Below are 27,905 nucleotides of genomic sequence, written 5' to 3'. Positions count from 1 at the left end.
TGTTTACTGTTGTTGCTGCAGCTGTGCTTGTTGTGCTTCCTCCTTTGATCAGCTTTTCTGGTCCACATCTCAGCCCTACTTATTCCTGCTTGGCTGTTGCTCACCCCACACAACAGGGTATCTAGAATTATTTCAGGTTTACATACTGATAGAACATTTTAATATGTTTAATATTTATAATCTCAAGTCAGAGTGTCTCTGATCATCTGCCAAGCAGGTCGGAGAGGGAAAGATCTCTCTTAATGCGCCACACACAAAAGCGAAATCTGGCAAGAATCATAATCGGGCCTTTGCTGACTTTAGTTGGAAGGGGGGAATCCAATTTAAAACTGGCATGATTATCATGGAGTGCAAGCCAGGTTTTAAAAACACAGAATAGAAATTCAAGATTAGATAAAAAGCATAAAATACAATCAAACACTCATGATTCAACTCAAAAATAACATCTGAGGGAAACCACATGGAGATTTCAAAGAAGCAAAGAAAATTCTTCATTTGAAGAACTTAAAACAAACAGGTGATGATAATGCCACATATGCCTAACGGTGCATTCTCATGTAAGGTGACAGGGAGGGAAAGATACTGCCTTCCTGGCAGGACACGCAAAGCCCTAAGGGTTTATTTTCTCTTCCTTTTGGCCTCTTTGAAAGACCCTGGGATAAAAACAGAAAAAGTATCCCGCAATCTTTGACAAATGGGTTATGCTTTGTTTGCATTTACCTCAGGAACATCCCCCCAGCTCCCTCGGTGCCCCAGGTCTCTAAATGTGACAGGGTCTAGAGATGGAGGAGAGCCACTGAGAAGGAAGGGGTGTGTTAGTGCAGCAAGTCTCCTCAGCACGACCATTAAACACACTGGCACTCTGACCCCATGAAGTGACTCAACATCACTTTTACTCACCCTGGCAGCCTAGGGCTTCTCTGTTGTTTTCAGCGTCATGCTCTTACTGTATGTATCCAAGCAGAGGCACGATCATGCCTGTACAGTAAGAAAGAAGAGCTGCAGCAAAAACAAGAAGTGATCCCCGTGTTTCTTTCCATCTTCTTTCTCATACACCTCCCCTCCTCCACCGCCTCTCAGCAACTCAATTCACCTCCGTGGGTTTTTTTCCTGCTGAGAAAATGGAGGGGTGTGCACCATGGCACTGAGGGCAGCAGCAGGGGTGGAGAAAGTCAAGCCTTTGCTGAACCTTACAAGGGCAGAGGCTGGAAAACACACGCCATTACACTGTCTGCTACAAAATGCTTTCTGAATCTGTTATGGACTAAGCACAGTTGTAGATGTTAAAAGCCATGAGAAGTTGTTCTGCTGACCTTTAAAAATGGGATGTAAACACATAAGTGAGGTAAAACGATTCAATAAACTCCTTTCTGCAATAAAACAATAATGGATTTAATTTAGGCAGCTCCTGTTGATGAACACAGCTAAGTCTCTAACACACCACTTTTTTAGCTTTATTTTATAGAGATAACCTGCAACCAAACACAGCTACCTGATCAATGATTTGATTGTATATGTTTTTAAAATAAGACATATACAGTCGACGACCACGTTATTAGGTACACCTGTTTAATTGCTTGTTAACACAAATAGCTGATCAGCCGATCACATAGCAGCAACTCAATCATTCAGGCATGTGGACGTGGTTGAGATGACCTGCTGAAGTTTAAACTGAGCATCAGAATGGAGGAGAAAGGGGATTTAAGTGACTTTAAACCAGACAGGCTGGTCTAAGTATTTCAGAAACAACTCCTCTACTGGGATTTTAATACACAACCATCTCTAGGGTTTACAGAGAATGGTCTGAAAAAGGGAAAATATCCAGTGAGCGGCAGTTGTGTGGACAAAAATGTCTTGTTGATGTCAGAGGTCAAAGGAGTATGAGCAGACTGGTTCAAGGTGATAGAAAGGCAACAGTAACTCAAATAACCACTTGTTACAATCAAGTTATGCAGAATCTCTGAGCGCACAACACGTTGAACCTTGAAGCAGACAGACTACAGCAGCAGAAGACCACACAAGGTGCCGCTCATGTCTGCTACGAACAGGAAACTAAGGCTACAAGTCAAACAGGATCACCAAAATTGGACAAAAGAAGACTGGAAAATGTTGCCTGATCTCATGAGTCTCGATTTTAGCTGTAACATTCAGATGGTAAGATCAGAATTTGGGGTTAACAACATGAAAGCATGGATCTATCCTGCCTTGTATCAAACATTCCAGCTCCTGTTGGTGGTGTAATGGTGTGGGGGATATTTTCTTTGCACACTTTAGGCCCCTTAGAACAAACTGAGTATCATTTAAGTACCACAGCCTGCCTAAATAATGAAGATGACCATTTCATTCCCTTTACAACCACAGTGTACCCATCTTCTGATGATTACTTCCATCAGAATAATGCACCATGTCACAAAGCTCATGCCATCTCAAACTGGTTTCTTGAGCATGACAATGAGTTCACTGCACTCCAACGGCCTCCACAATCAGATCTCAATCCAATAGAGCACCTTTGGGATGTGGTGGAATGGGAGATTCTCATTATGGATGTGCAGCCGGCAAATCTGCAGCAACTGTGTGATTCTATCATGACAAAATGGACCAAAATCTCTGAGGAATGTTTCCAAAACCTTGTTGAAACTATGCCACGAAGGATTAAGGCAGCTCTGAAGGCAAAAGGGGGTCCAATCCAGTACTAGCAAAGTGTACCTAATAAAGTGGCCAGTGAGTGTAGACATGAGTTTGACTCAAAGATTTAAATAACAACCCAAAAAAGGTAAGATAAGATGATAAATAAATAACCCCAATTAAACTAAAAAATAAAACTCTGATGTTAAAGACAACCATTACTGAGCTACTATAAAGAATCTAAGAAACCGATTAGAGCTAACTGATCCTTTAATGCTTTAATCACATCTTAACACTGATTCTTTTATTGTTTTACTCTCTTTAATCATTTATTCATCAGCCTGCTTTTTCAGTATTCATCTAAGATATGGCTTTCATATTTTATCTCTCATGTATGATTGGTTGTGTTGTGGTAATTATTGTTGTCTTCTATGCAAAGCTGGTCCAAACCAGTTGCCCCTGGTGGGTTTAATAAAGTTGTTTGAATTAAATTGAATTGAGCTGTCACTATAGAGTGAATTTTGTTTGCTTTGGCTGTGTATACTGCTCTGTGCCTAATCTCTTTGAATTCATTCAGTATAACTGAGTGTGAGGGCTTAATATGCTCTTCCCAGAAACAGTTTTTTCTGTTTTTTATTTGTAGTTTCAGCTTTTTTTGACACTGCTAGGTCATTAAAGGTTCTCACAACCAATGGCATGTTTTGCATTTACCTTTGAAAAGTGTTTTTTTTTTCTTCAAGCTAAGCTTTTACTGAGCTCTGAGGATAAAATGAGAAGCAGAGCATGTATTATTTTCATACTACACTCAGGATCATCAGAAGCTTCAAAAACAGCCTGTCATGTAAACAGATGAGTCACTGGGCAACTCTTTCCAATCACTGTCGCACAGTTCATGTGGACACACAATTAAAGATGAAAGCCTACTGATACTGTGAGCTTTCTCATTCATAACCACACCTGCTTTGAAAAATACTGATTAGAATGCCAAGCCATCATTTAATTATCTCTGTTAGCTAACGACATTCATTATCCTCATTGTAAGCGGGCAAGAACAATCTTTATCATTTCCCTAAACCCCAGAGAATCCCTCTGATTTGGCATCTCTTAATGGGACCTGCGTCAGCGCTGAATTGATGATATTCATGTATGGCTCAGAGTCACTCTTGGTCTTTTATAAAGCACACAGTTATTATTCAGAGGCATTATCAATGCTAAATGTCAGCTCTTTCTGGAGGTATCAGTCATTGTAGTGGAAAGATGTTTCACTGTCTGCAAGCAATTCTGCTATCTATCTATCTATCTATCTATCTATCTATCTATCTATCTATCTATCTATCTGTCTGTCTGTCTGTCTGTCTGTCTATCTATCTATCTATCTATCTATCTATTTTGTCTTCAGTTTTTTGAGAAAAATTTTGTCAGTGCAAGCAGGGCTCTCTCTCTCTCTCTCTCTCTCTCTGGCTCTCTCACACACACAGGCGCGTGCGTTAGCAGACGCACGCGCGCACGGCCAAGCTTGGCTGCGTCAAAGAGTGGTACTTCTTTGACTGGGCTTCTTGCACACAGACGTGCTGCTCCTAGCGTCGGCACCTCGCAAGCACAGCAGTCACCTTCCAACCTCTGCGCCTCTCCTCCGCTCTCCTCGCTCGGTCGCAGATATTTTACAGGAGGAAGAAGGACCCCTGACTGTCCACTTCTTCCGGTTAAAGCAATCTGAGGACTTTCACCCCCACATTGACGGATCGGCACATTTCGCCTTTGCCACCTAAAGAAGAGTCTATGCTCCACAGAAAAGCCGCGACTGGTCGCTTTGCAGAGCCAGAGGGGGCTGCCGTGCGTCCCGGTGATGAGGTTGGTGGCGCACAACCGACGAAGCGTTAAAGGAATCCCGCTGTATCTGAAGAAACCGCCCCAGTAAGGGACAAGAACAGGGGGAGAGCTGCGGGACTGGTGTCGCCTGGGACGCTACCATTTCAACTGGGATGCATCTCTTCAGTGCCATGTTCTTACTTGTGATGTTAGCTGTCATGCCCAGTGAGGTAAGGACTCCGGCACTATCGCTTGTACGCAATGAATAAGCATTGTTTAAAAGTTGTTAAAGCGGTGCAGGGAGCCTGTTCTCAGGAATGGACTATTTCTAAAGACTCAAAGCCGTAATAAGAGCTTTAACACAGTTTGAAAATAGGGAAACTGAAATGTACAGCGGGTGTGAGGAGTTATGCATGTTGCATCATTAAATAGAAAAACTGCCATTGTGCTGTCTTCTTGCAGGATGTAACGTAGCAAACTGAAGAGAAGGGGGCAGAAAAGGGAGAAAGTTCTTGCAAGATAGGACACAAAGAAGAACTGGTTGATGGTAAATTTGCGGCGGTATTCTAAAAATAAACTTGGAGAAATTGGCACAAACATGTTGTTGTAATTCTAGGAAGACTAGAAAGTCCTGTTTTCTGTTGACTGTACAGATATGTGGGGGTTTTGCTGTCTTCTCTCTGACAGAAAGGTCCAGGAGCCTCCAGAGACATCTGATCTCACTGAGAAAAAAAACAAAGCAAGAAATGACAGAAAAGGCACTGACAGATTGTTTACTGCTGTGGCTGTGAATACACACCATGCGTAATGAGCAGTGGATCCAAATCCGCGCCAACAAATGGTTGTAGATCCTTGAAATGTGTGACTCGTGTGTGTGAGAGAGTGTGTGTCGTGCTGTAGTGCATAACACTCGAGGTAAGCCATGTCCCTTTGGTCAAAATGACGAGCTCTGATGTGACAGTTGTAAATTGAAGTGAAGGACGGTAAATTATTTGACCCAGAAAAGCTTCTAGTCAAAGCAGGAGCATTTGAACTTCGAGGGTTGATCTGGTCAGTAGCAGGCAGTGCCGAGAAGGAGCAAGGAAAATATAAAGACAGCTTGGAAAGTATCAAGTCTGCTGGTAAAGACGACAGATTCCGCCTGTTATTTTAGATTTATTCTACAGCCAGTGGTCTGGATGCTACCCAGCGGCTTAGGGCACCTTTACATCTATGCAGAATTCAGCACCATGGACAGCGCCTTCGGTTAAAGCAGCAGTCTGAGTCAATTTAGCACCAGAGACAGCGCCTTACACATGTTGACATGTTGGAGCTCAGTGTCACTGTTTGGGTAAGGCCACCAGACAGACCAAAGGGCCTCACGTGACAATGACAGAACTTTGAATAAAATCTGTAAAATGCCAAAAAAAAAAAAAGGGGGGGGGGGGGGGGGTCAGCATAAAAGTAAAAGCTAAGTTTTACTGCTCCAAATTTGTAATGATGAATGGAAAATGAAGTGTCTGCTATGGCTAATAAAGCTACTATCTTACATATTTCTGTTGAATTATATGAATACAGTTAAGCATCAGTATGATAAAAATGTGCAAAGATGAATGATAATCATTCTATCCAGTAAACATGATTATGCTGTTTCTACAGGCAGGGCAGTGTAGTTGACCTTTAACAGGAGCAGAAGCAGTATGTTTTCATTCAACAGGAGAGGCACTGATGATGAACAGGCGGTGCTACACACCTGTGTGTTGGGGGTCAAAGTATAACATGTACAGCACAGATGGTGTGAGAGAAAAACCAAGAGTTTATATGGAGTGCAAGATGCAGACTTCCCTGGGCTATAATTTAACAGTCAAATTAAACACATCAGCCACTGAAACTGTCATGGAGAAGTGTCATTTTTCTCCTCAGCCTTCTTTGAGTTAATTTGTTAAACCTTCATTAAAAGAAAACTTCTACTGAATTCAACTAAAACTAAGCTGACGTTAAAATCTAAAGCACTTCTGCAGTGAACTGAACATGTCAGTACCACAGATGCAGAAATATTGGTGTTCTCGACTTGAAGATATGAAAAGAAATAGATGTCATTGTTAAACACTTGCAAATGTGACACTGAAAATGCAGCCGATGACTTTTTATCACATCTCAGCCTCGTCTTCACCGGGTTCATGCTGTAATTGCCCTTGGGGGACAATTTGTTATAAGTGTTTACATTAAAAATTTAGATGGCTGAAAGAAAATATGACACCAACCAGCTCTCTAAGACTGCACAGCAAACATAAAGAATTGATGACTTCTCACGCATCTACTGCAACGAGGCTAACATTCACTACGAGTGTGGTTATAATATCACATTTTTCAGACGCCGTCTCAGCTCAGGCCTGAATGAAATATTTAGAGGGCTTTAATGAGACAGATGCACTTGTTCTCACTGCATGTGTTTGTTAAGTACCCATAAAGCCCATGGGTCCCTGGTGTTAGAGATACAAATGGGCACCTGCTTGACCTTGGTGCAGATGTCTTATGTTGTGCTCATCAAGCCAAGCATGGCAGAACACACTGACAGCCACACACATCTGTATGTGCGCTGCACACAAATGCTGCACAAGAGACAGTCTTTACTTTTAACATTCACAAGATTGCCAGAGAGTTTGATTTCAGCAGATCAGAGCCTAAAGATGTTTCAAACCTCTGTCAATTCATTTTTTTAAAGTGGTTTAATTACATAAACATTGTCTAGAATAGAAAACGCTGATCGCACATTAAGTTGTGGCAACTCATCTTCCCTTAAGTAGCAGACATACTTGAGGGATGTGTGGTACCAGTCATTATGTAAAGTGCAAACCTTATTTAATGTATTTTTAAACATAAACATTGTTATAGAAAACAGTGATTTGTGCATAAGTTAGCTTTTTTAGATTATCTAAGATATCATTTGATATTTGGTATTGCACACAAAGACATCACAGACATTTCGAGTGCAAATAAGCTTGATGATATGTGAACCACGCACATGGAAACAAGTAGTATGGGACAATTCTGTGGCGTTATAGCTGGTGCCCTTAGTTTACTATATCTGCTTAATAATTTTGAAACATACAAGTAGCAAGTAGACAACAAGGGTGAATTATGATGTTTTTTGAATTGCAGGAACAGAAATTTTGATGCATGTTTCATAGAAATGGAAGATGTATCATTTTCTGTATAAAGGTGAGGGCTTTAAAGCAGTGGTTCTCAGCTGGTTGGGCATCAGGACCCACCATGACCACCTCAAGAGAAATTGCAACCCAGATTTTTGAAAATGTCTTGCCACTCAAATTTGCTGAATAAACATTTTGGACCCTAAATAACAGAAAAAACAACAATACAGGACAAATCAAACATGTTTAATTGCACATCATTAGTTACAGACACACAAACATACATCTCATTTTGCTCCATTTATCAAAGATAGCATGTAAATTTGATACACTCTAGGATTTTTCTCGTTATCTTAGGTGGAAGAATCAGCTTTGTTGTCTTAAGAAAAGAGACAAGAGGAAAGCTTGAGACAAATACTGAAATTTAATTTCATCACAGGATGACCTGAAAAAACACATGCCTTTACCCAATGTCCACAATGTCCAGGGCTTCGTTTTGTAGAATATCTGCCTCATTTTTTTCCTAGTACACATTCACAACCCACTGAAAAGAGCTTGGTGACCCACTTTTGGCTCCCGACCCACTAGTTGAGATCCACTGCTTTAGAGTGACAAAATAAGTAAAATCTAAACAATGACAAACATGCATAAATATGGAGAAAATCTAAAATCACTGGTTGAAAATATTGCTTTTATAACAAAATGGAACTAAAATAGAATTTGGATGGTGGCAACAATATGAATATACTTCTAATACAAAAGAGAAGATATTTCCCCAATGGTTTAAGGAATGTTTAGCATTTAAAGTACCTGTAAAGTGAAATCCAAACTTTGTGTCTTAACACACGCACTAGATATGTTGGAATAAGGTTGCTGCAAACATGGGAAAACACTATACATGCTGTATTTTTGTTCATTGTGAGGTTAATCTATCATCCACATTGGTCTACGGGTCATTGAAAGTATCATAACAGAGAGATTTGTAGCAGAAAACAGTAAATATAATATATAATATAATATAAATTCAGATCATTCAAATAACATGCCCACACTATCCAAGAGCAGATTTACTGCCTCATTTTCATGGTTTTAAGGTTAATTTGATAAACTTAGAGATGTTTTTCATGACTTAAATTTGGTGGTTCATAACACAGTTGCCTCATACAACCAACCTAAAATAAATATATTTTTAATCACTTTACAGGGACTTTAATCATTCAGATTATCTGTCCTTAACTAAAAATAGTCCATATTGTAAATGTTGAATATTGAGTCAAAGAATGAGAAAAAAGTAAGTAACAGCAACTCAAACAAACAGATGATGGAGCCTAGTAATTCATCAGCCTTCGCTGCCATTCATTCTCCAAGGCTGTCCTGATACAGAGAAAACAAACCGGGGATCACTGGCTCCATAATCAGTTTGAATCACTTCAAATACATTTCAATTTGCAGAGGTGGTGGTTATTTAGAAGTGGTGGCAGGGAAATGATCACCTCTTGTATTCATTTGATTTATCACAGTGTTTTTAAAAGTTCTCTGAAGCAGACCTAGAGCTAAAGTAAGATTGTTTAAGGAGATAAAAGATTTCTTTTCTATCGTTTTCCCAAGGTTGTCAAGAATAACGCCTCTTTCTTGTTCTCGAAAGATTCACTGTCAGGTTTGGAGGCACATTATTTTTGCTTTGGTCCCACAGGTGCAGGAGAACACCAGGGGACTAGAGTTATTGGTTTAAGCTGTCTTGGCCCCTGGATGCCTAACACCATGCCGGCTGTGAGTGATGGGGAGTGGAATGAACACTTGCTTTGGTGTTTTTCTGCTCAAACAGCCCGTGCAGTGGGGGAGAAAACCTAATTGCTTGTCATTCTCATAGAGGAAGACAGAACCCTGTGTAAGCAATTGGCTGGATTTTTCAGTAATTTACTTGATCCATTCTCTCACTAGGGATCAAGATAAACACTCAGCCAGAACAGACTAACATTTAGGACCTTGTTAAGTTGTGTTTCCTTATTCTAGAATAGTGTGATGATTCAACCAGAAATGTACCCAGCTGGGGTCGATTTATAGCTTAAATGCAAAGTACTGTAAAAGTAAGCACTTGTAATTCACACTGCTGTTTAAAACATCATTTGGCACAACATTTAGTTTATTTACATTCAGCCAATTATACAGTAGTTTAGTGCTGTAATATAAATGTCACTGAGTTGAGATGGTTTTATTGATCTGAGTGAAAGTGTACAGAAGGCCGTCTGCTGCTGTACTGAGACGGCTTACACAGCTTTATGTCAGTATTAGTAACAAATCTGACATAGATACTAATAGTAATCACCATACTGAGTCCAAAACAACCAACATAAAGCTATGCAGAGCAGCCAGATAACCCAATGCTAATGTTATCTGCAGTGAGTCTATATGTCAGTTTGTCAAGGACAGACTCAGACTCAATCAGACTCATGCAGGACAAACAGCTTGTCCGGCTTATGTCCGATCAAGACACCTTTAAACAGTCTGCAGACCTGGCACTGACACTTTGGACAAAAAAAATCTCTTTCCTAGTGCCAGCTCAACAAGCAAAGCAGGTTTATCACAATAAAAGCCCTCCCAGACGTGAGTATAATCGCGCCAATTATGGTAAATTTCTGCCATTGTCGCCGTGCCAAAAGCCTGTATCACATCAATCTCAGAGAAAAAGGTTCAAGCTTTTCAAAAACCTTGTAAAAAATAATTCAAAAAGTTATTTTACTCAGCTATTATTTTCTGTGAGCCTACCTGAGAAAAGCTTTCATGAAGGTTGAGAATGAGACCGTGCAGGTGGCTGCCAGTCAGAAAGGAGCAGAGATGTGAGGCTGTGTTTTCAGATTTTCAGAGAGGATGGACAGTAGGAGGTGTAGACTGGACACAGTGTGCTCTGCCAAGCAGCAGGCTAACCTCCACCTAGAGAATTAAACAAATGAAAAGCTGCAGGAGCAGGGGCATAAATCTGCCAGAGAGACACAAAGACACACACTCAACTGGTAAAATCACCTTGCTGCGCTACAACAGGCTGTTCTAGTCTCATATTCGAGGAGTATTACGTTTTCATGTAATTATTCGAGCCCCATTTTCCAATAAACGATGATATGCAAGCTTAGTGTGATTATCATGTGTTTGCTGCTCTGTCACATAGGATAACCCACATCGCTGTGTTTCTGTGTTGCCTATCTGTCACTTACAATCACATCCTGCACTGTGTGGGAGAGTCCACCTCCGCGCACTCCCCATTAATATACAAAGGTGCTGCTTCACAATCAGCCACAGATAATGAGGTTGCATTATGTGTCGCTGCTGCTTGAAGAGATTGAATAGTATGTGCTTGTGTTATGACTGATTAGGCAAGAGCTGGAATCAGTGCAGGATAATGATACCACATTGTGTGACTCAGAAACTTAGCACCGTAAAGAGATTTGTTTCATAAAAGAGACGCTGCTCAAAGAAGGGGGCTGGAGCTCAGAGAGCTGTTGAGCCTTTGTGCTGTCCGCTGTTCACTCTCATCTTAATGTTTGATGTGCTTTCATGTAGCCCACAGCTTCATCATCACAGACTTGTGTTTGGGGGTGTTTGTATGGAAATATAGAATGTACAAAAACAGGTACATAGTGAGGACTAAATTCCCAAATAGACCATAAAACCATTTATTATTTTCTTTATTTTGTAGGAAAGGTTAAAGTTGATTAGTTTTAAGTTAATGCTGAAATGTTTCAGTTTGGAAGTTTGATCAAGTAAACTCTGCAAAATTCCCACCCAAGTGGATTATGTGTCCATGTAAAAGGAGTGGTTATCATGTGCCTTTTTAATGGATGGGGAGGTTTGTGTGCGTGGTTTGGTTTGTGATAAAGCTGTACCTGTTTCTGGGTCAGTTTTCTAAAAGTGGTTCCAAATGACTCACACAGGGGTGATATTAGCGTGTGATGATGGCGGTGAGCCTTTTTCACAGAGCCGTCCAGGGTGAAATGGGTGACTGATTTTACTACTGCAGTGCCTCAGATGAGGCGCGGAGGCAGGCAGCAGTCTGCGTGGTAATTGGTTAACAGATGGAACGCCGGGTAGAAAAAGCGTGTGAGGTCAGCAGCCTAACTGTCAGACTGGTGTCCCTGTCATGGTCTCCTCCCTTAGGAAGAGAGGGACTGTCACCATCCTCTTAACTTTATAGCTGGACTCATTTTTGGATATATGATACAGAAAAGGTGCTAACCTTCCTGATTTCTGATTAAGTAAAACACAAAACTGTGACCTTGATTATAAAGTGTATTATAAAACTAAATAATCGAACCCTGCATGCTATTATGTCATTGTACAAATGTTAAATACAACAAGCACATTTTAAATGTAGGGCTTTGAACATTCAAATGCAGTGGTTACATCAGCCCTGACTCTTGCTTGTATAAGAAAACAAATCCTTTTTTTAATCAATACCTGTTTTGGCACCATGAAAAACAGGAATCACTGGCAAAGAAAACTGAGAAATAACTCTAAAATCATTTTATGATGGCTACACATTATTAAGCATTAGTGTGGCATTACTTAATAATGTATCTTTAAAATGAAGCATTTACTAATCAATACACAACTTTAAACACAATTAAAAATGTTTTATTGATGTTTACGAACAATAAACAATTGAGTAAATACTCAGAAGCATTGTTAAATAGGATTTCTAATCCTTGAACCCTGCTGGATCACCATCGACCCCATGCATTGTTTACAATATCTTAGGAATCACAAGCCAGATCTCTGTTGAGTAAATTGTGATCAGTAGCCTTCCTTTATTGCTGATCTACAGACGACTCCTGGCATTTAGATCCCCTCCAGAACATTTTTAGGCCCAAAGTTCAGTGTTTATTTCGGAGCTTTGATACTACAAATCCACATCACTAAACCATGGTATAGGACTATTGATTACATGGCAGTGTTGCCATCAGTCCTGCATCCCAACACCAGAAGTAAAGACAACAACTTTCTGTTAGCCAATCATGTTACTCAAATGTCTTCCTCTATTGTTTTCATGGCAGTAGCGACCAATCAGGGCCAGCCAAAGATCAACAAAAGACAAGATAGTTATCTGTCAGATGGAAAGGAAAGAAAAAAAATCATCCTCTATGGCCCAAATAATAAAATGAGGAAATCTGTGTTCCTAGATTAGGATTCATGCACATTTTAAACTGGTTTTATAGAGAAAACTGATAGTGATAGTTTCTGTCGTGTTTTTTAGCATGTGGTTATTTACTAAATGAAAAACAAGGAATGAATACAGGGGTGAAAAAGCTGGTTTATTGTGTGATTTGTTCTATGAGGTTCAATTTACGTTCTGTTCTTTTCCTTGGTTTTTCTGGTCATATTATTTTGAGATATTCATTTGACAATGTTGCAGCACACATTATGATAGTCTAGGTTATCCTGAAAAAATAGATGTCTATAACTTGATTGTTCACAAAAGGTTTGAGATTTACAAGCATTTTTTATATCAAAAATAGGTGGACCAAAATTAGCAAAAACTGGCTTGGCATTCCAAGGGTTAACAAATTGTAGTGTAATTGTAAACACAGCTGTAAATGTGTTATCAACGCTTCCTGAAGCATTAGTAAATCATAGTTAAGCAGTTTAGTAAGTGCTAGGGTAAAAGAAATACAAAAGATTAATAAAGCTGTATAGAAGATGAGTTATCTAATGCTTTTAAAAGATTTATTAATGTGAAAATTGTATAGTTATTCTAAGGGGTTACCATCACTTTTTCAGAATTACAGAGGAAATGAAAATAAACGCCTACACATGGACCAAATTGCATAAATATGTTGGGAGCATCCAAAAATTGCTGCTTTTTGTGCAGTTCAGTCAGTATGAAGGAGTTCACTCCACATTTTTCCTCTTCTACACATCAGTGTTATGAAATAGGAGTATACTTTAATTCAGGTGCTATTCAAAAATGTAAATGGTCGAGATAATAGGGATTTGAAATATGTGGTATGAAAAAAAGATATAGGGATGCCCACTATTATCAGCATATCAGATTCTGCCACTGCAGGTGGCTATTATATGAGGAGTCTTTTTCAGCAGAATGCATGAATGTACTATTTGTTCTTTGCAGATGAAGTCACGCAGCAGCAAAGAACACCCCGTGGGGGGCAAAAAGTAATTTATTAAAATTAAACTCTGGTCTTACCTGTGTTTCCTCAGCTGGAGTTTGTCTCAACAAACTCTAGCCGTGCTCGTTGTGACAGGAAATCTTTCTCTCATTTGGCTCACTTCAGCAGAGCTAGTTGTTTGGCTCACAAACAGCTCCTCGTTTGGTACGTTTAGCTTTTTTAAATGTTGATTAAGTAACGACAAAGGATGGAGGAAAGGAGAATGGCACTCAAATGGGAGCTAGCTCCCACAACTAACATAAAAGAGCTGTTTCATAGCACAGGCTGGTTCGTGAACAGCTCATTGTCACTTAGCGACCTACCCCACAAGGTTTAGGTTGATAGTATATCTCTGTGTCAACCGAAAGTATGTTTGTGACAAAACAAGGATTTTTTTAATATGTTAAAAGGGCTCAGCTAGCCTCTTGCCTCAGTACAAGACTCTTCTAGTCTAGATGTCTAGGCTGAAGTACAATTTGTGATATTGCTCACCTTTAAAAAAAAAAATCACTTTTTGTAAAGTGTAGGGATTGTATTTGATGTATCTTGAATTTTTCTGTAGATAATTGCAGTGTAGAGATCCATTCAGGACTAACTTTACTCTGTTTCCGTTCATTCCTAATGGCTGCCCCCCAATTCCTGACCCACAATGGGCATTTGTGATCATGCGATCATAAACAACTTAGTGCTTCATCTTAAAAGGTGAAGTAGTGGAGTTTTAATGGGACTGTGGCTCAGTAGGTAGAGTCAGTTATCTGGATCCCCAGCTCCTGCTGTCACATGTTGATGTGCCTTTGGGCAAGACACTTAACCCCAATGTGCTGCTGCATCAGTGGCTGTGAATGTGTATGAATAGGGTTAGCTTATACTGTTGGTACGCTTCATAGCATCCTTGGACAAAACTACAGATAGTTTAATTCTTTGCACCTGAGAAGAGATTGTTTTTTGTTATTTAATGCATTTGGCCTTTATTTTGTCAGGGAACAGCTTTGCATTTGGAGATTAGATTAGGGGAGTTTTTGAAAGTATGAGCACCAAAAAAAAAAGGGCATGTTTTTATTTCACGTCCTACAGAGCTCATTATTTATCAGCGGGTTGAAACAGTGCTGATTGTAGCTCTCAAAAAGGCAAACGAAGCTTGGGTTTAGTGTTGAAAATGCATTTTTCATATAATGCATGTGTCATCCAAACAAATTACTTCTTAGTTCCATCACTGAAGCTGTATTTATTTAAAAAGAATATACCAATCATTAATTGTAGTACACAACATTATATTTTTATTTAAGATTATATTTTATTATCTCACATCTATTCTTTTCTATTCTATTCTTTTCTATTCTATTCTATTCTATTCTAGGAACAAAAGGTAATCTCAGAAAAGAAGAAACTTGATTTTCTCTACTACAAAAAGCTGTGTATATATTGGTATTGATATTGGCTAAAAAGATTTTAGAAATGGGACATTATTCATCCCCTGGTTGAGGTATCAACATTATCACAAACATTGTCTGTTGAACTGCTCTTGAGAGGGGACTTCTGTTGACTCAACCCTGTGAATTAGATTTTTTTTTTTAAGGTCACCGAATATGTTGGCTTCAAACTCTAATAGTCAAAGTCAAATATGAAAGTCTGGTAACCTTGGTATTTGGTGAGTTTTTAAATGACCACTTATTCATTCAGATCCACAGACGGGCCACTACACGTGCTCGGGGGTAGTGTGGGCTCAAAATGACCTCTGTTACTGTTTTCTGTCTCATTGTAAACCCAGCGGCTGCCTGGCCTAAAATGAATATTAGCCTTCCCACGGTGTGAGCTGGCTGACTCCAGGGCAGCTCATAACCATCATTAGAAAGGTCTCTAAGGTCTTATGGGAGTTAGCACTGAATAAGGATCATTCTCGTTTAAACAGACATGGTTAACCTGGCAGCTAACCAGCAGCCAGCTGTACACACAAGGACTGAATCCTTTTTTCCTGGAGGATAGAAGTAGATTTAAATGTGTCCTTTTAGCACATACTGTCCCTCTTTGACCCTTATTCTCTCTTGCAGCAGATTTCCTATGAACCTATCATTGCACAACTTTTTTGCTCAAATATTCTGTGTGCTCAAACATCTATAGGATGTTATTTGTATTCTTGCTGTCAACAGTGAAAGGAAGGATCAGCTTGACTGGTGGGATGAATATCATCCCTATATCACATTCTCTCCCCCACTTTCTCTCTTTGCCTCAGTGTGAGTGTGCTTGAGGGTGCAGGACTCCCAGAGGTTTATGTCTGTGACTCTAAGCAAGAGTGACATTTCTCTGACAACACCCTGAACAGGCACTGACACGCACGCGCGCACGCAGCCTCTCTTTCACACACACATTGTTTTTGCCTCCCTTTCTGCCTCCCCTTTGCTCTCTAGTTCACAAACATGTCAGCCATGGGATCCACGACAGACAGGGAGCCAGACAAACACTGTGAATCGACACCACGAACACAGCTGTAACGGTTAAGCCTGTCAAGGGTTAAGGTTTGAGCGACAGATGCCAATTAGAGCATGGGCGTGTGTGACCATGCGGTCTGGACACACTGCCACCAGTAATAAGGGTAACAATACATGTAACCTTAGTAACTGCCACCATGGGACTCACCCAATCACTTTTTTTGCATCCATCTGCTCTTTTTTTGCATTGCAGTAGGCACCTTCTGACCAGTTTTCTGCACGACCTTGCTTTCCCCTGCTCGATGAATCTTTTATGAGGCTGGCAATGTGGGTTTCTGTGTAGAAGATTGGAATATAAATATGGCTGTTGCGCCTAGAGCTCCTCTTCCCGCTCTGATACAAAAGCTTTCATAAGACTGAGCAGATTGGGCAAGCTGCTACTTGAACAGTGCTCTTCACATCTCTTTCGCTTTTATCGGAAGACACACATCCCATATCAGAGGGTGTTATGCATTCCCAAGCACACATAAATTCTGCCTCTACCTGCCTCATCACATGGCTGGACACCACACCACTCCCCTGGGAAATCATTTTTCTCTAACAAAGGTTTGCTTTTATGTCAAACTCTAAGTGTAGGATTTTCATGCTTACTCTAAGAGAGTCAGTTAATTACAAACTGTGCTGATTCTTGTTACGGAGCTGAAGCTGTAGCAGCAATTGACATTGAGGGAGACGTGATCAAAAAGCGACAGAGTAAATCTTTGTTGAACTCCTCAGACTGCACTACGCCTCTCTCGTACAATCTCTTTCCCCCTTTATTTCTCCTTCTCTGCTTTGTTTCCTTCTGCTCCCATTTCACATGATACTCGCTAACTTTATTCCAGAGAACCCTCTCCTCACCGCCATGTGTGAGTGTGACAGCATCGCCTCCCATTTTAAAAGCTAACTCAATTGCAGAGCTTTCATTTTGGGGAATGAAGGATGAGAGCTATGCGGCGCAGCAGAGGCGGGTGGCAAGAGGAACCATTTAATCGATGTGTTTTCCGCGTGGCACTGTCACTGCCACTCAGTAGGGCCATTGATGAGGGAGACTCTCTCTCTGACTGCGCCAAGGCTTAAAGGCTCCAGTCAGGGAGGCGTGGGAGCCCAGCAGCCACCAGACACTGCTGCATATCAAGCAGGCTGGCAGAGCTGCTCCCTGCAGCCCCACGGTGAGCAGGGTAGAGAGGTCCTTTGATAGAGACACTACATGTAGCAGAGGAGAGATAACAAGATGCTCAGTGGAAGGAACAGCAGCTTACATTACATTATGTCGCCTGATTCAAAACCCCTGGGACTTTTCCAAGTCTAAAAAACACACAGAGACATCATAAGGTGTAGCACTTGATGTAAATACAACATCTCAAAGTAGGAATGATGACCAAAGGCCGGCATGAATTCATGTGCTGCTAATTGGGAGCTCTATGGATCATATGAAAGAGAAAGCTAAATGAAATATCTGGAGTATTGATGACATTCTTTGAAAGGAATGCGATCAGGCTTTGATGGATTACACAAAATTGGAGGAAAATGATGAAACACGCTGACTTTGGCATTAATTTTTCATAGATCAGAAGGCTCAAATGCAGATAAGTATATTAGTCGAAAAATAGCTTTTCTTAAAGCCAGCCAAGGCCGTCCAGGAGGGCAATGATTTCAATACCCATTATAATCTTTTGGTTATTTACTGATAAGAAGTAAAGCAAAAAATCACAACAGTTCTCTAAGATGTTTTTCACTATTTTTTTCTTTTAAATAGCCCTCAGATCCTTTTTAAAAAGATCCTTTTAACCCTTTAGTGTCTAAGGAATACTCTTAGCACTCGGTATGTAATTGAGCATTTAAATACTATAAAAGCTACTCTGAAGAGTCGAATTCTAAATATCACACAAAGTTTTGTGTCATACGATGTAGAGACTCTCATTTTGTGTTCACCTTAGCCAAGGCCAACAGTCCTTACAGCTACTTAAATATGTGAATGTGGAAGTTTAACAACCACAAATTGTATGTTTAGACATGTTTACAAAACTATAAAAATCAAGGTAGCACTTTATTTTAGTAGGCCCTAATTACCAAGTAATTTATAGTAATAAGTTGTAATAATCCAGTAATTTCTCAGGAATAAAGTAGTTAATACATTTTAATATGCTGCATTTCACAAGTAATAACATGGAAATATAGCAATATTAAGGAAGTATTTACAGAGTTTTTATCTTTTAATGATCAACTAATTCCTCTTAATATTGTAGAGATTTTCAGGTAATTAGGTGGGGTTTTTTTACCCTAACCCTCTAACCTTAACCATAACCTTACCCCCACCCCTACTATAACCCTAAAAATTACTTGAAAATTATTCATGAAGAACTCTTAATTTAGTAGGCCAAAATTAATACATCACCTGGGAATTATCAAGCAACCTATACAGAAAATTATCCTCTTGGAAATTACTTTGTCAAATAACTACTAAGCACTAGAGAACTGCCACGATATTACAAGGTTTAGGGTAAGAGTTAAAGCAGGGGTTCTCAACCTTTTCAGCCCAAAAACCCCCAAAATAGCAGTACCAGGGACCCATGACCCCTGTACATGAAGGTGAATGAGGCACTGTTGAACACAGCTGTGCACATTTAAGAATAGCCATGTGCAGAGTAACATTATAAATATTTTTCAAACATTACTTTGATTTCAGCACGAATCTCATTTAATTACCAAACATCAACTTCAAGAACTTTATATCAAAAAACAAATTTCATTTTACATTTAACTAATTGCATGCATATATTAAAAATATGGGTAAATTTTGAAGTCATTTTAAAATACCCTGGTTTTTGAAAATCATCTGGCTACCCCAGAGGGGTCCAGACTCCCATGTTAGGAACCACTGGGCTAGGAAATCCTGTCTTCCTGTTATGCCCAATGGCACCATAGCTGAAAAGGGTTAGGGTAACATCCCATCGATCAATAAATCAAACTTTGTTTGTAAAGTCATAACTGAAATTATCTCAAGAAACTTACAAAGAGGGCAGGTCTAGACCATATTCTCTGTTGTTGCCTTTTATAATAGACCAGTGTTAACCATTAATGTAATCATAAAGACTATACCTTATTATTATATAATCAAGACCAGTGTTTATTTACCATGAGCACAGCCCTCGCTGTATTCAGCCCTGTTACAGTGGTGACATAAACCTTCCTTTAGGGGGCAGGACTGTCCAGCGGAACAGACTCATGTTGACAGCCTCTGCCATAGAAAAGCAGGAAGAGGAGAGGGACAAGAAAAACAACAAAACACCAAATAAAAGACACATTTTATGGCAGTGTTGGCCATAAAGTTATCTCATATTTTGTAGGATATTGCTATAACATTGTTCATGGCAGCTATCTGTGAAAACTGGCAATTATACAGCTTTGATTGATAGAAAACAAACAAAACAATGCTAATTAGCATAAGCAGTTTGGATGGAAATGAACTAGAGAGAATTTTTACTAATAAATATACCTAGCAGTAGAGCTACTCTTAGATGCAGTTAAACTGTTTTAGGAATGATTATAGAAGTAAGAATGATGTTAAGAGATAAAACAATGATCACTGTAACACTAGCATTAGCAAAAATATCGACAGTGAAGAGAGAAATATGTAAAGGTGATAATAGCAATACAAATTGAACAGTTATTAAATTTATTTTAAGATTTGAGAAAATTATAGTAGTTAAAATAATAGTAATAATAATGTTAATGATATAGTATAATGTGTTTACCACCTTAAAATTACAAAATTGCCACAATATTGTTAGAGTTAAGGTTAGAGGGTTAAGAAATATCTTGCAACCTTCCCATGGTGCCCATCAACACCATAGTTGTATAGGGTTACCTAAGTACCAGAGAATTGCCACAATATCATGAGGAAGTACTTAATTATCAATGTACTATTACTAGGTAGATACTTCCTTAATATTACCATAATTCTGAGTTATTACTTTATAAAAAGCCGACCTTTAAGTTGGTAATTATCCCTTTATTCTTGAGAAATTACCATTTATAGATATTATCACTTATTACTATAATATTCCAAGGTAATTAGAGTCCACTAAAATCAAGTGCTATGAACTTGGACCGGCTCCAGTATTTTTCCATGCTACATCCTTTCATGGAGATAAATAAAAATCAGGTCTGTTCATTTTCTTTGAGCTTGCACTAAATATGTGACCTTATCAGACACCAGCATAGAATACACATATAAAACAGGTCCTCACTATTACACACACACACATGCACAGTACATGGATGCTGTGAACTGAAGATGCTGTAGTGATCAGGGTGGGTGAGCAGTGTCAGAGTACAAAGTGAGAGGATGTGGATGTTGAATTGGTGCCCAGTGGAGTACATGAAAGGGGCATCATGGCTGGAGAGTGAGTAAGAGACAGCGAGAGAGGACAACAGAAAGTGGAGTTGCCGGGAGAACAGAATAAAACTGAAGATTGCATGCAGGAGGGAGAAACAGACAGAGAGAGGATCTCCTGACTGTGCCTGCAGGGTGATTTTCTCTCTCATCCCTACCAAAAGAAGAATAATAATTAGGGGGCCACTGTTCTGTCACCATGATTCTTCCCCTTTACTGGCACTGACACTCCTTGCAGATTGTCTTTAATTAGCCCCACATTGCTTAATCAATATGGCCATGACCATGACAAAAGGAAGGCATGTGCATCCGGACGCTTTGACAAGAGAAGGCAGCAGGAAGAAAGGACAAAGTGATAACAGACAAGATGTGAGAGGAAAACGATACAGAGTGGCGTTTCTATGTGTGGGGAGGGAGTAACGTCATGCTCTGATAAAAACCTCCTCTCATGATGATTAGAGTCTTAACTTGTTTATCTAATAGTGAGTTCTTGAGCTTGTGAATGTGTAGCTTGATGAGAAAAGAAGCAGTGTGAAGCTGTTTCTATCAGTTTATGCTGTGCTATCTAATGTAGTGATCCCGGTTACATTTTTGAGCAGCAGAGCTGAGTGCTTCAGCCACACTAATGGTGATGTGATGAATAGGTATTCAGGAGAGGTCTCTCTCTTTAAGCCCTAATGCCTCAGGCTGCTGGCCCTCTCATACCCAGCTCTCATCTCTTACTCCTCTCAGTGAGAGTAACAGCATGCAGGGAGCTGCAGCAGAGATCTTCAGAGAAGAGCACTTCTCTCTCGTCAGGCACATTTTTCTGCCTGGCATGTTCTGGATCGATATCTGCTGCTGTCATGCTTAAATCTTTGCTGATCTTATCGAATCAGCGCTGAACACAATTTCTACATGTTAACAGTGAGATTCAGATTTCTACCTGTGAATATTAATAGTATCTGCTGTGGGAAACAAGTGTGTGGGTTTAATCCACGGATCCAGTAAAGTGCCTCTAAATGCATAAAGATGGTGTGGAAATTTAAAAAATCAGAGCACTGTAAATGCAAGTGCAGTTCCCCTTATACATTAGCCTTTGCTTATTTAAGATGTTTTGCAGAGGTGAACCCTTGCATGTGTGCTGTTAAAATTCAAATTACTGATTTAATCTGTAGTTACCGATTTAATCTGTCCCTAGAATGTGTTTCCCTCTGAAAATCACCATTAAACAGTATTTATGCCATCCTTTCCCCCATGTTCAGAGGTTGGATCTCATTTTGAATGCATCCCTGTCCATTTTACCCGAGGCAATCAGGGAATAGTCAACAATAATATGTCCCAGGGGGGACAAGGAGTGGAGTTACAGACTGCTATGTCTTAAAAACAGACTAGAAAATATTTATGTTAACGATTAGCAAAGGAAGCGCCTCCTTTAGGGAAAAATCATCTCCCATCTCCTTTATGTGCTGCATGGAATATTAATACAAGGGGTGGCCTTTCTGATATCATATCTCTCAGGCTGCACTCACAAATATCATCATTAAGCTCCATAGACCTGTGTCGTGCTCAGAGTAAGAAGTGCGCTTTCTACCGGTTTCCTGCAGAAAAGGCACACTATTTAGAGAAATCAGACACAGAATCTTTTCTGTTGGTAAAGGTGTTACATATGGTAGAGTTTGGTTTTATTGTGTGGTAACAGGATTGATGTAAAAAGCAAGAAAGGAACTGTAATGAAAATAAACGAAATAGAAAATTGGACTAGTCAGTGACAAAGGCAAAAGAGAAAATGTACACTATTCCAAAAAGAAAATGATATCTTAATTCAATCATTAAAGTTAAAAAATTTAATAATTTCCTGTGTAACCTACCTATTCAATTTTGAATTGAGCTGCAGTCACTACTGGCTATGAGCACATTACAAGAATGTTGTCATAGAAAACAAATGATTATTAGAAACTTAATTCAACCCATCTAGACAGATAAGATGCTCAGGGTCTTCTCCCTTTAAAGGGATACTGGTATTTTTAAACTTGGTTTGTATGACATGAGTGTTGCCCCTTTATACAAGATGCATTTGAGGACGCTAGACCACACAGTGCCCCAGACAGGTATAGCTAGTGTTAAGTAAAAATGGGCAAAAAAGCAATATTAGCTCAATTGTTTACTATATCCAAAATTTTTTAAGCATTTTATTTTTCAACCAAAAAGTCTTTGTGCTTGGCACTATTTTGCAATGGAAGCTTTGGCTTCTGGCTACGTGCCCTTCCACTTAATCGTATCTAAACAGCTTTTTGGGTCTACGGGCTTAGACAGAAAAAACACCCCACCAAATTAAGCACAAAATAGTTATTTCAGCCCAGTTCTCCACCTCAACAGCTTACACAATGTTATCAGAAGGTAAACATCATGCTGACTATAATTATAAGCCATTAGAGGAATAAAGCAACAGCCATAAATTTACCTGGATGACAAATTGTCATTCATCTCTTCTGGTTGGGGTCGTTTTCTGTAATTCATCTTCAGAGAGTTGGAGAAGGTCCATAAAACACCTGCATTCAGTAAGGCGGGGAACTCGGGATGGGGAGTGATGCAGGCGTCTGTGAGCCGCTATCCTCGATCAAAAATGTCCTGAAGAAGTGTTGTGAAGTCCCACTCATGACAGCAGCAGCTCTTTATGTTCATGGGCTCCTCTCACAGTTTTACACACCTACACCACCAGGTAACTTGCTCTCCAGTTTCCTCTGAAGTTTCTTTTCTATCACATCCCACTGAGTCTCCATTTATAGAAGTTGGTCCTCAGTGTACTCCGGCCAATAAAAGTATCCCTTCATAAAATTGCTCTTCTTTTTTTTTTTTTTTTTTTTTAAGATTTTTTGGGGCATTTCTGCCTTTATGTGGATAGGACAGCTGAAGAGAGACAGGAGATGGAGGGGGAGAGACTGGGAGAAGACGTGCACCAAGACCTGTGCAGGTACCAGATGTGCCAGGGCTGGCAAATCTCTCCAGGGACATGCACCTTCCTGTAACATCACAAACATTGTTGACTACGGTAACTTCTTGTTTCCTCTGACAAAGCCCACAGACCCAAACAACTGTTTGGATATGTTGAGCAGATTTGCTACAACGTTATGAAAAAAAATTAAAAATCCTGTGAGTGTCTTACCATTATTTTTGTCTATATGGACAAATTTAATTTTGACAACATGAGAGCAGACAAAGCCTCAAGACACCCTGAGATTTCTGGCACCATAAAGTATAGAAACATTGACCTAGACAACAATCCTTTGTTGTATTTATGTCTTAATAATAACTGATGTTATTGGCTCCCAGTAAAACATACACTTGTACTTTGGTGTCTTTTGATTAGGGACAGAGAGCATTAATTTCTATTAATATTGATACTCTTCACATCATATATAACTGTCTGCTAATTAACTTCAGTTCTGCCAACACAGATTTATAAACTGGATTAACGGTCACAAATTTTACACCTTTAAGACATGTTGATATTGGTCTCCAAAACATGCCTGTGAAGTTGCTGAAAAAAACACTCCAGTACTGGATTTTTGCATGTCTAAAAACCCTCTGTTTTAGCCCTGCTCAGAATGAGCTGTTTCTGTGTCTGTGGCTTTAAATATGAAGAAGCTATCTGACTCTGCCCCTCTCAGGAAATGGAGAGGGGCTCTACTGATCCTCCAACCAACCAGGGCCAACCATATGACATCATGAGGGGAAAATCTGGGAATGGCTTGTTTCAGCAGAGATTTTTTTTGGGGGGGGGGGTTGGACAGGCCAGGGGCACATATTTTTGTTAGAAAAGCCAGAAGAAGTGTATTTTTCATAATATGTCACCTTTTGTATTTTGAACTAAAGGGACTGGTTTGAAAATGAAACCTAGCGTTAATTAATGCAGGCATGGTAGTCATACGCCCATTGGTGAGCAGCTGACAGCCAGTTGATCCTAATTATAGCCTCTGAGCTCCCACAGTTAATCACACCTATTTCTTTCAACACAGCGGTGTATTTAAATATGACGCACATTTCACAAATCCCTGCTTGCACACTACTGCTGCTAGCAAAGCCTAACCTCCTCCACCCCAGCCTCCTCCTTTATAGCTTAATGCTTGTTGCACCCTCACATTTTGTTGTATTCAATACACATTGTCATAAATATATATGCGTATATAGGAGTTTCTGGCCATGCCCTCCAAGAAAAGTTAGTGAAGTTGAAAAGTTAGTGAATAACCCAGTGAGCATTTTCAGAGCAGAGCCTTCTCTGCAAAGTAAATCTATTTTGCAATAAAATGGTTAAACATATGAGGAGACTGATCCTGACTGAAATGACATCACATCGCAAGGCCTGTGAGACTCCAAAGCAGTATGGAAATGTGTGGGTATTTGAAAAATACAGAACCTTTTAATCTCCATCCCTACTTTTGAGCTCTACAACTGCATGCCTTTTGCCCAGTCATATCCCTCAGTAATGCTAACTGCTATGGAAAATAATCTGTTCACTATCAACGTTGTGCAAAGTGTCAGTCACATTCATTGACAGTGTCTTCCTTACACGTATCAAAAATGTGAACTGACTCAGTTTTTGGGATGCAGGGCTACTCAAAGCACATTCAATAAAATTTGACATTCAGGTGGAAAATGGACATGAGCATGTCCTGGCAGTCACTGTACATTTAATAACTGAGTGCCTTATGAACACTTCAATTGTTGCTTTGAGTTCCGGTCCGATGTAACACCTGTGGTGAAGCAGCAGGCTCTATGGCCACTCTTTACCATTAGACCTAACTCTCCTCCTCCCTCCCATCACCACCTTCCCACTCAGAATACTTCTCATCTCACACTTGGCTAACTCCACAGAATATTACCGCTTTATAATATTCAATGTACGGCCCTCTCATTTCTGCTCTGTATACTCATTTTCTCCAGTTTGTTGATATTTTCCTGTCTGATTGTTTGCTTAATCACTGAGCAGATCAGCGGAGCCTCATTTTTGACAATGCAGCTGAGACTCTGCAGATTATACGACTGGAATCTTCAGCAGGATGTTAAAGGAAGGTACAAAGGACACAAGTTAAAACAAGGCTCCTTATTAATACTAATAACACTTGGTGCTCTTTCCAGCAGCAAGACAAAACCCCGTTAATGCTCATAGTGACAAGCTAATTTGCTTTTCTACAAGTTCCGGCTAACCCTTTTTGCCCAGAATTCCATGTGGCTGTAAATGTAATATTGAGTTTGAGGCTGTTTTGGGATTTTCTCCAATGCACACTGAGCCTGTGTTATACTAATAATGTGGCCCTAATTAAATGTTACAGCTTCTCTGAGCACTAATGACCTGGAGACAGAGGATACAAATGGAGGCTGCAGTGTGAGCCCAGACAAAGACGCTGGACACGACACTGCAGGCTGCTTCTTCCCCTTCATTACTAATATGCACATACAGCTGATGGACATTGTTTGCTCTTGACCATGTTGAGAACAGTGTAAGGACATTGTTCCTTTCTTTCTCACAATTGGCTGCTGCAAACTCTCAGTCAACCAGACTGTAATTGGCAGGATCGCCCCAATCCTCTCTGGTCCTGTTAGTTTCGCTGTTGCAGACGTGGCAGAAAACAGACAAGATGTAAATTCATCACCTTAGGGAGTTTCAAATGTATCAACCTCCCTTTTCTCTTTCTTCTCTGCCTCGCTCTCTACCTCTCTTCCATATTACAGCCTTTTCTACAGCCCTTAAGTCTATCTCCTTTGTCATTCTTTGGCTTATTTCCCTCCTGTGTAACCTACCTCAGTGATTAGCCAATCATGGTGATATCTTCACTCTGCGACTGGGTGATATTTGTACACAATGAGTCAGACAGAGGCCAAATGTAGTGCTTGTCTCTTCAGTCGTCTAACAAGGTAAAAGGGGCAAAGCATGCAAGATCAGCTTGGAGCTCTTCTGCAGAAATAGATGAATACATGTTTAATGAAACAAAGCACTCTGCCAGCAGAGTAATAAAACAGTGAAATGGTTCTCAACAGCAGCAGTTCAGATGCAAAAAGGCTCCCATCATCAGCCGCAACGCTCTATATTTGGGTCTAAAACAGACTCGTAAACATTGGCATTCAAAAATAGATGTGTTTATGAGTTTTGCTGTTGTGCAATTTTGAAGAAAAATTAGCTTGCCAACCCTCAGCTGAAGACAACTTACCATCTGGATGAAAAACTCAATCATTCTGGGTGATAGAGACTGGGCCAGAGCCTCAAGTTCACTGAAGGGCGTATTGAATAGGGGGGCATTCTCAATTAGCTGGCTTTCTTTGAGCCCCAGATACCTTTCTGCTGGCCTGAAGACTCACAATTTGCTGTCAGTAATTACTCCATTTACAGGAATAGCTTTCCCTCTACACACAGAGAATGTTTGATTAGCAGGGCGGGAGAAAAGGTCGGTAGTGGCGGTGGCTTTCTGCTGCTGGAACCAGGGAAGGCTGTGCTCTGTGGGTCACTGCTAATCAGGTCATAGAGCCAGGAAATGATCATAGTAATTGTGTGCGTTTGAATTCGCATCTGTATGCATGTGCTAACGCGCAAGTGCCTCTGTGTGTGTGGGCAATTCAAATGGGCACATTCATCACAGGAAGTGCTGCACTGAAATGTATTCAGCTGGTAATGTTGGCATGAGTAGGTGCAGAACAGTGGATGGAGACATGCTGTGCTGCAGAATGCATGGCAGCTGATTGCATCGTCATTCTCCTCTATTGCTTTGATCAAGCCTTTCCTTTGAAAAGATTCACGAAAAATGTGTCGACGTGCATGCGCCTGATTGAGCTATCAGATATTCAACCATATACCATTCATACATACCAAATACCCTACAAATAATAATGTATAAGCCCCCATGGGTTGTTGAGATTGTAATCAAGGGAGCAATCAGGAGCAATCAGTCCTTCTATGAATACAATTTGAATGCATGTTCTGACAAAATATTCATGAGGCCCCTAAAGTAGACTGAACTGCAACTTTTCTGATGCAATGTGTGCTTAGTGGGAAAAAAGTACAGCAATGCAATTTTACCTCTTAAAGTTCAAGTATTGTGAGATGTCAGGGAAACACAACAATGCAAAATAACATAAGTGCAAAATTATTTGTGTCGGTATAATTTATTTGTCTGTTATGTGTTTCTTCAGTGTTGTGATGTGTTGAAAGGGATAAGGTGCAGGTTTAAAATAAGCCTTGTTATTTTTTTTTCCCTTTTAATTTTACATAAACCAAGCTTAAGTTATTATGATAATAAACTATTTCATTTTTGTGTAACAATACACTTAAAAATAAATCTTGTCTTCA

At 39.9% G+C, this 27,905-nt stretch overlaps 1 protein-coding gene across 2 annotated transcripts in view; it reads left to right on the top strand.

Annotated features, from left to right (window-relative positions):
- The first annotated feature begins 4,248 nt into the window (after positions 1-4,248).
- The window catches only part of olfm2a (olfactomedin 2a), a 76,925-nt gene continuing 53,268 nt past the window's right edge, over positions 4,249-27,905 (top strand). For both annotated transcript variants that reach the window (XM_041777830.1, XM_041777829.1), the window contains exon 1: positions 4,249-4,664. In XM_041777830.1, the coding sequence (XP_041633764.1) occupies positions 4,608-4,664 (57 nt within the window). In that variant the 5' untranslated portion in view covers positions 4,249-4,607. The remainder of the gene's footprint in view (positions 4,665-27,905) is intronic.

The sequence above is a fragment of the Cheilinus undulatus genome, linkage group 21 (assembly GCF_018320785.1).
Source record: "Cheilinus undulatus linkage group 21, ASM1832078v1, whole genome shotgun sequence".
NCBI lineage: Eukaryota > Metazoa > Chordata > Actinopteri > Labriformes > Labridae > Cheilinus > Cheilinus undulatus.
The sequence above is the reverse complement of the archived record's forward strand: the minus strand, read 5'-3'. Positions and strand labels throughout refer to the sequence as shown.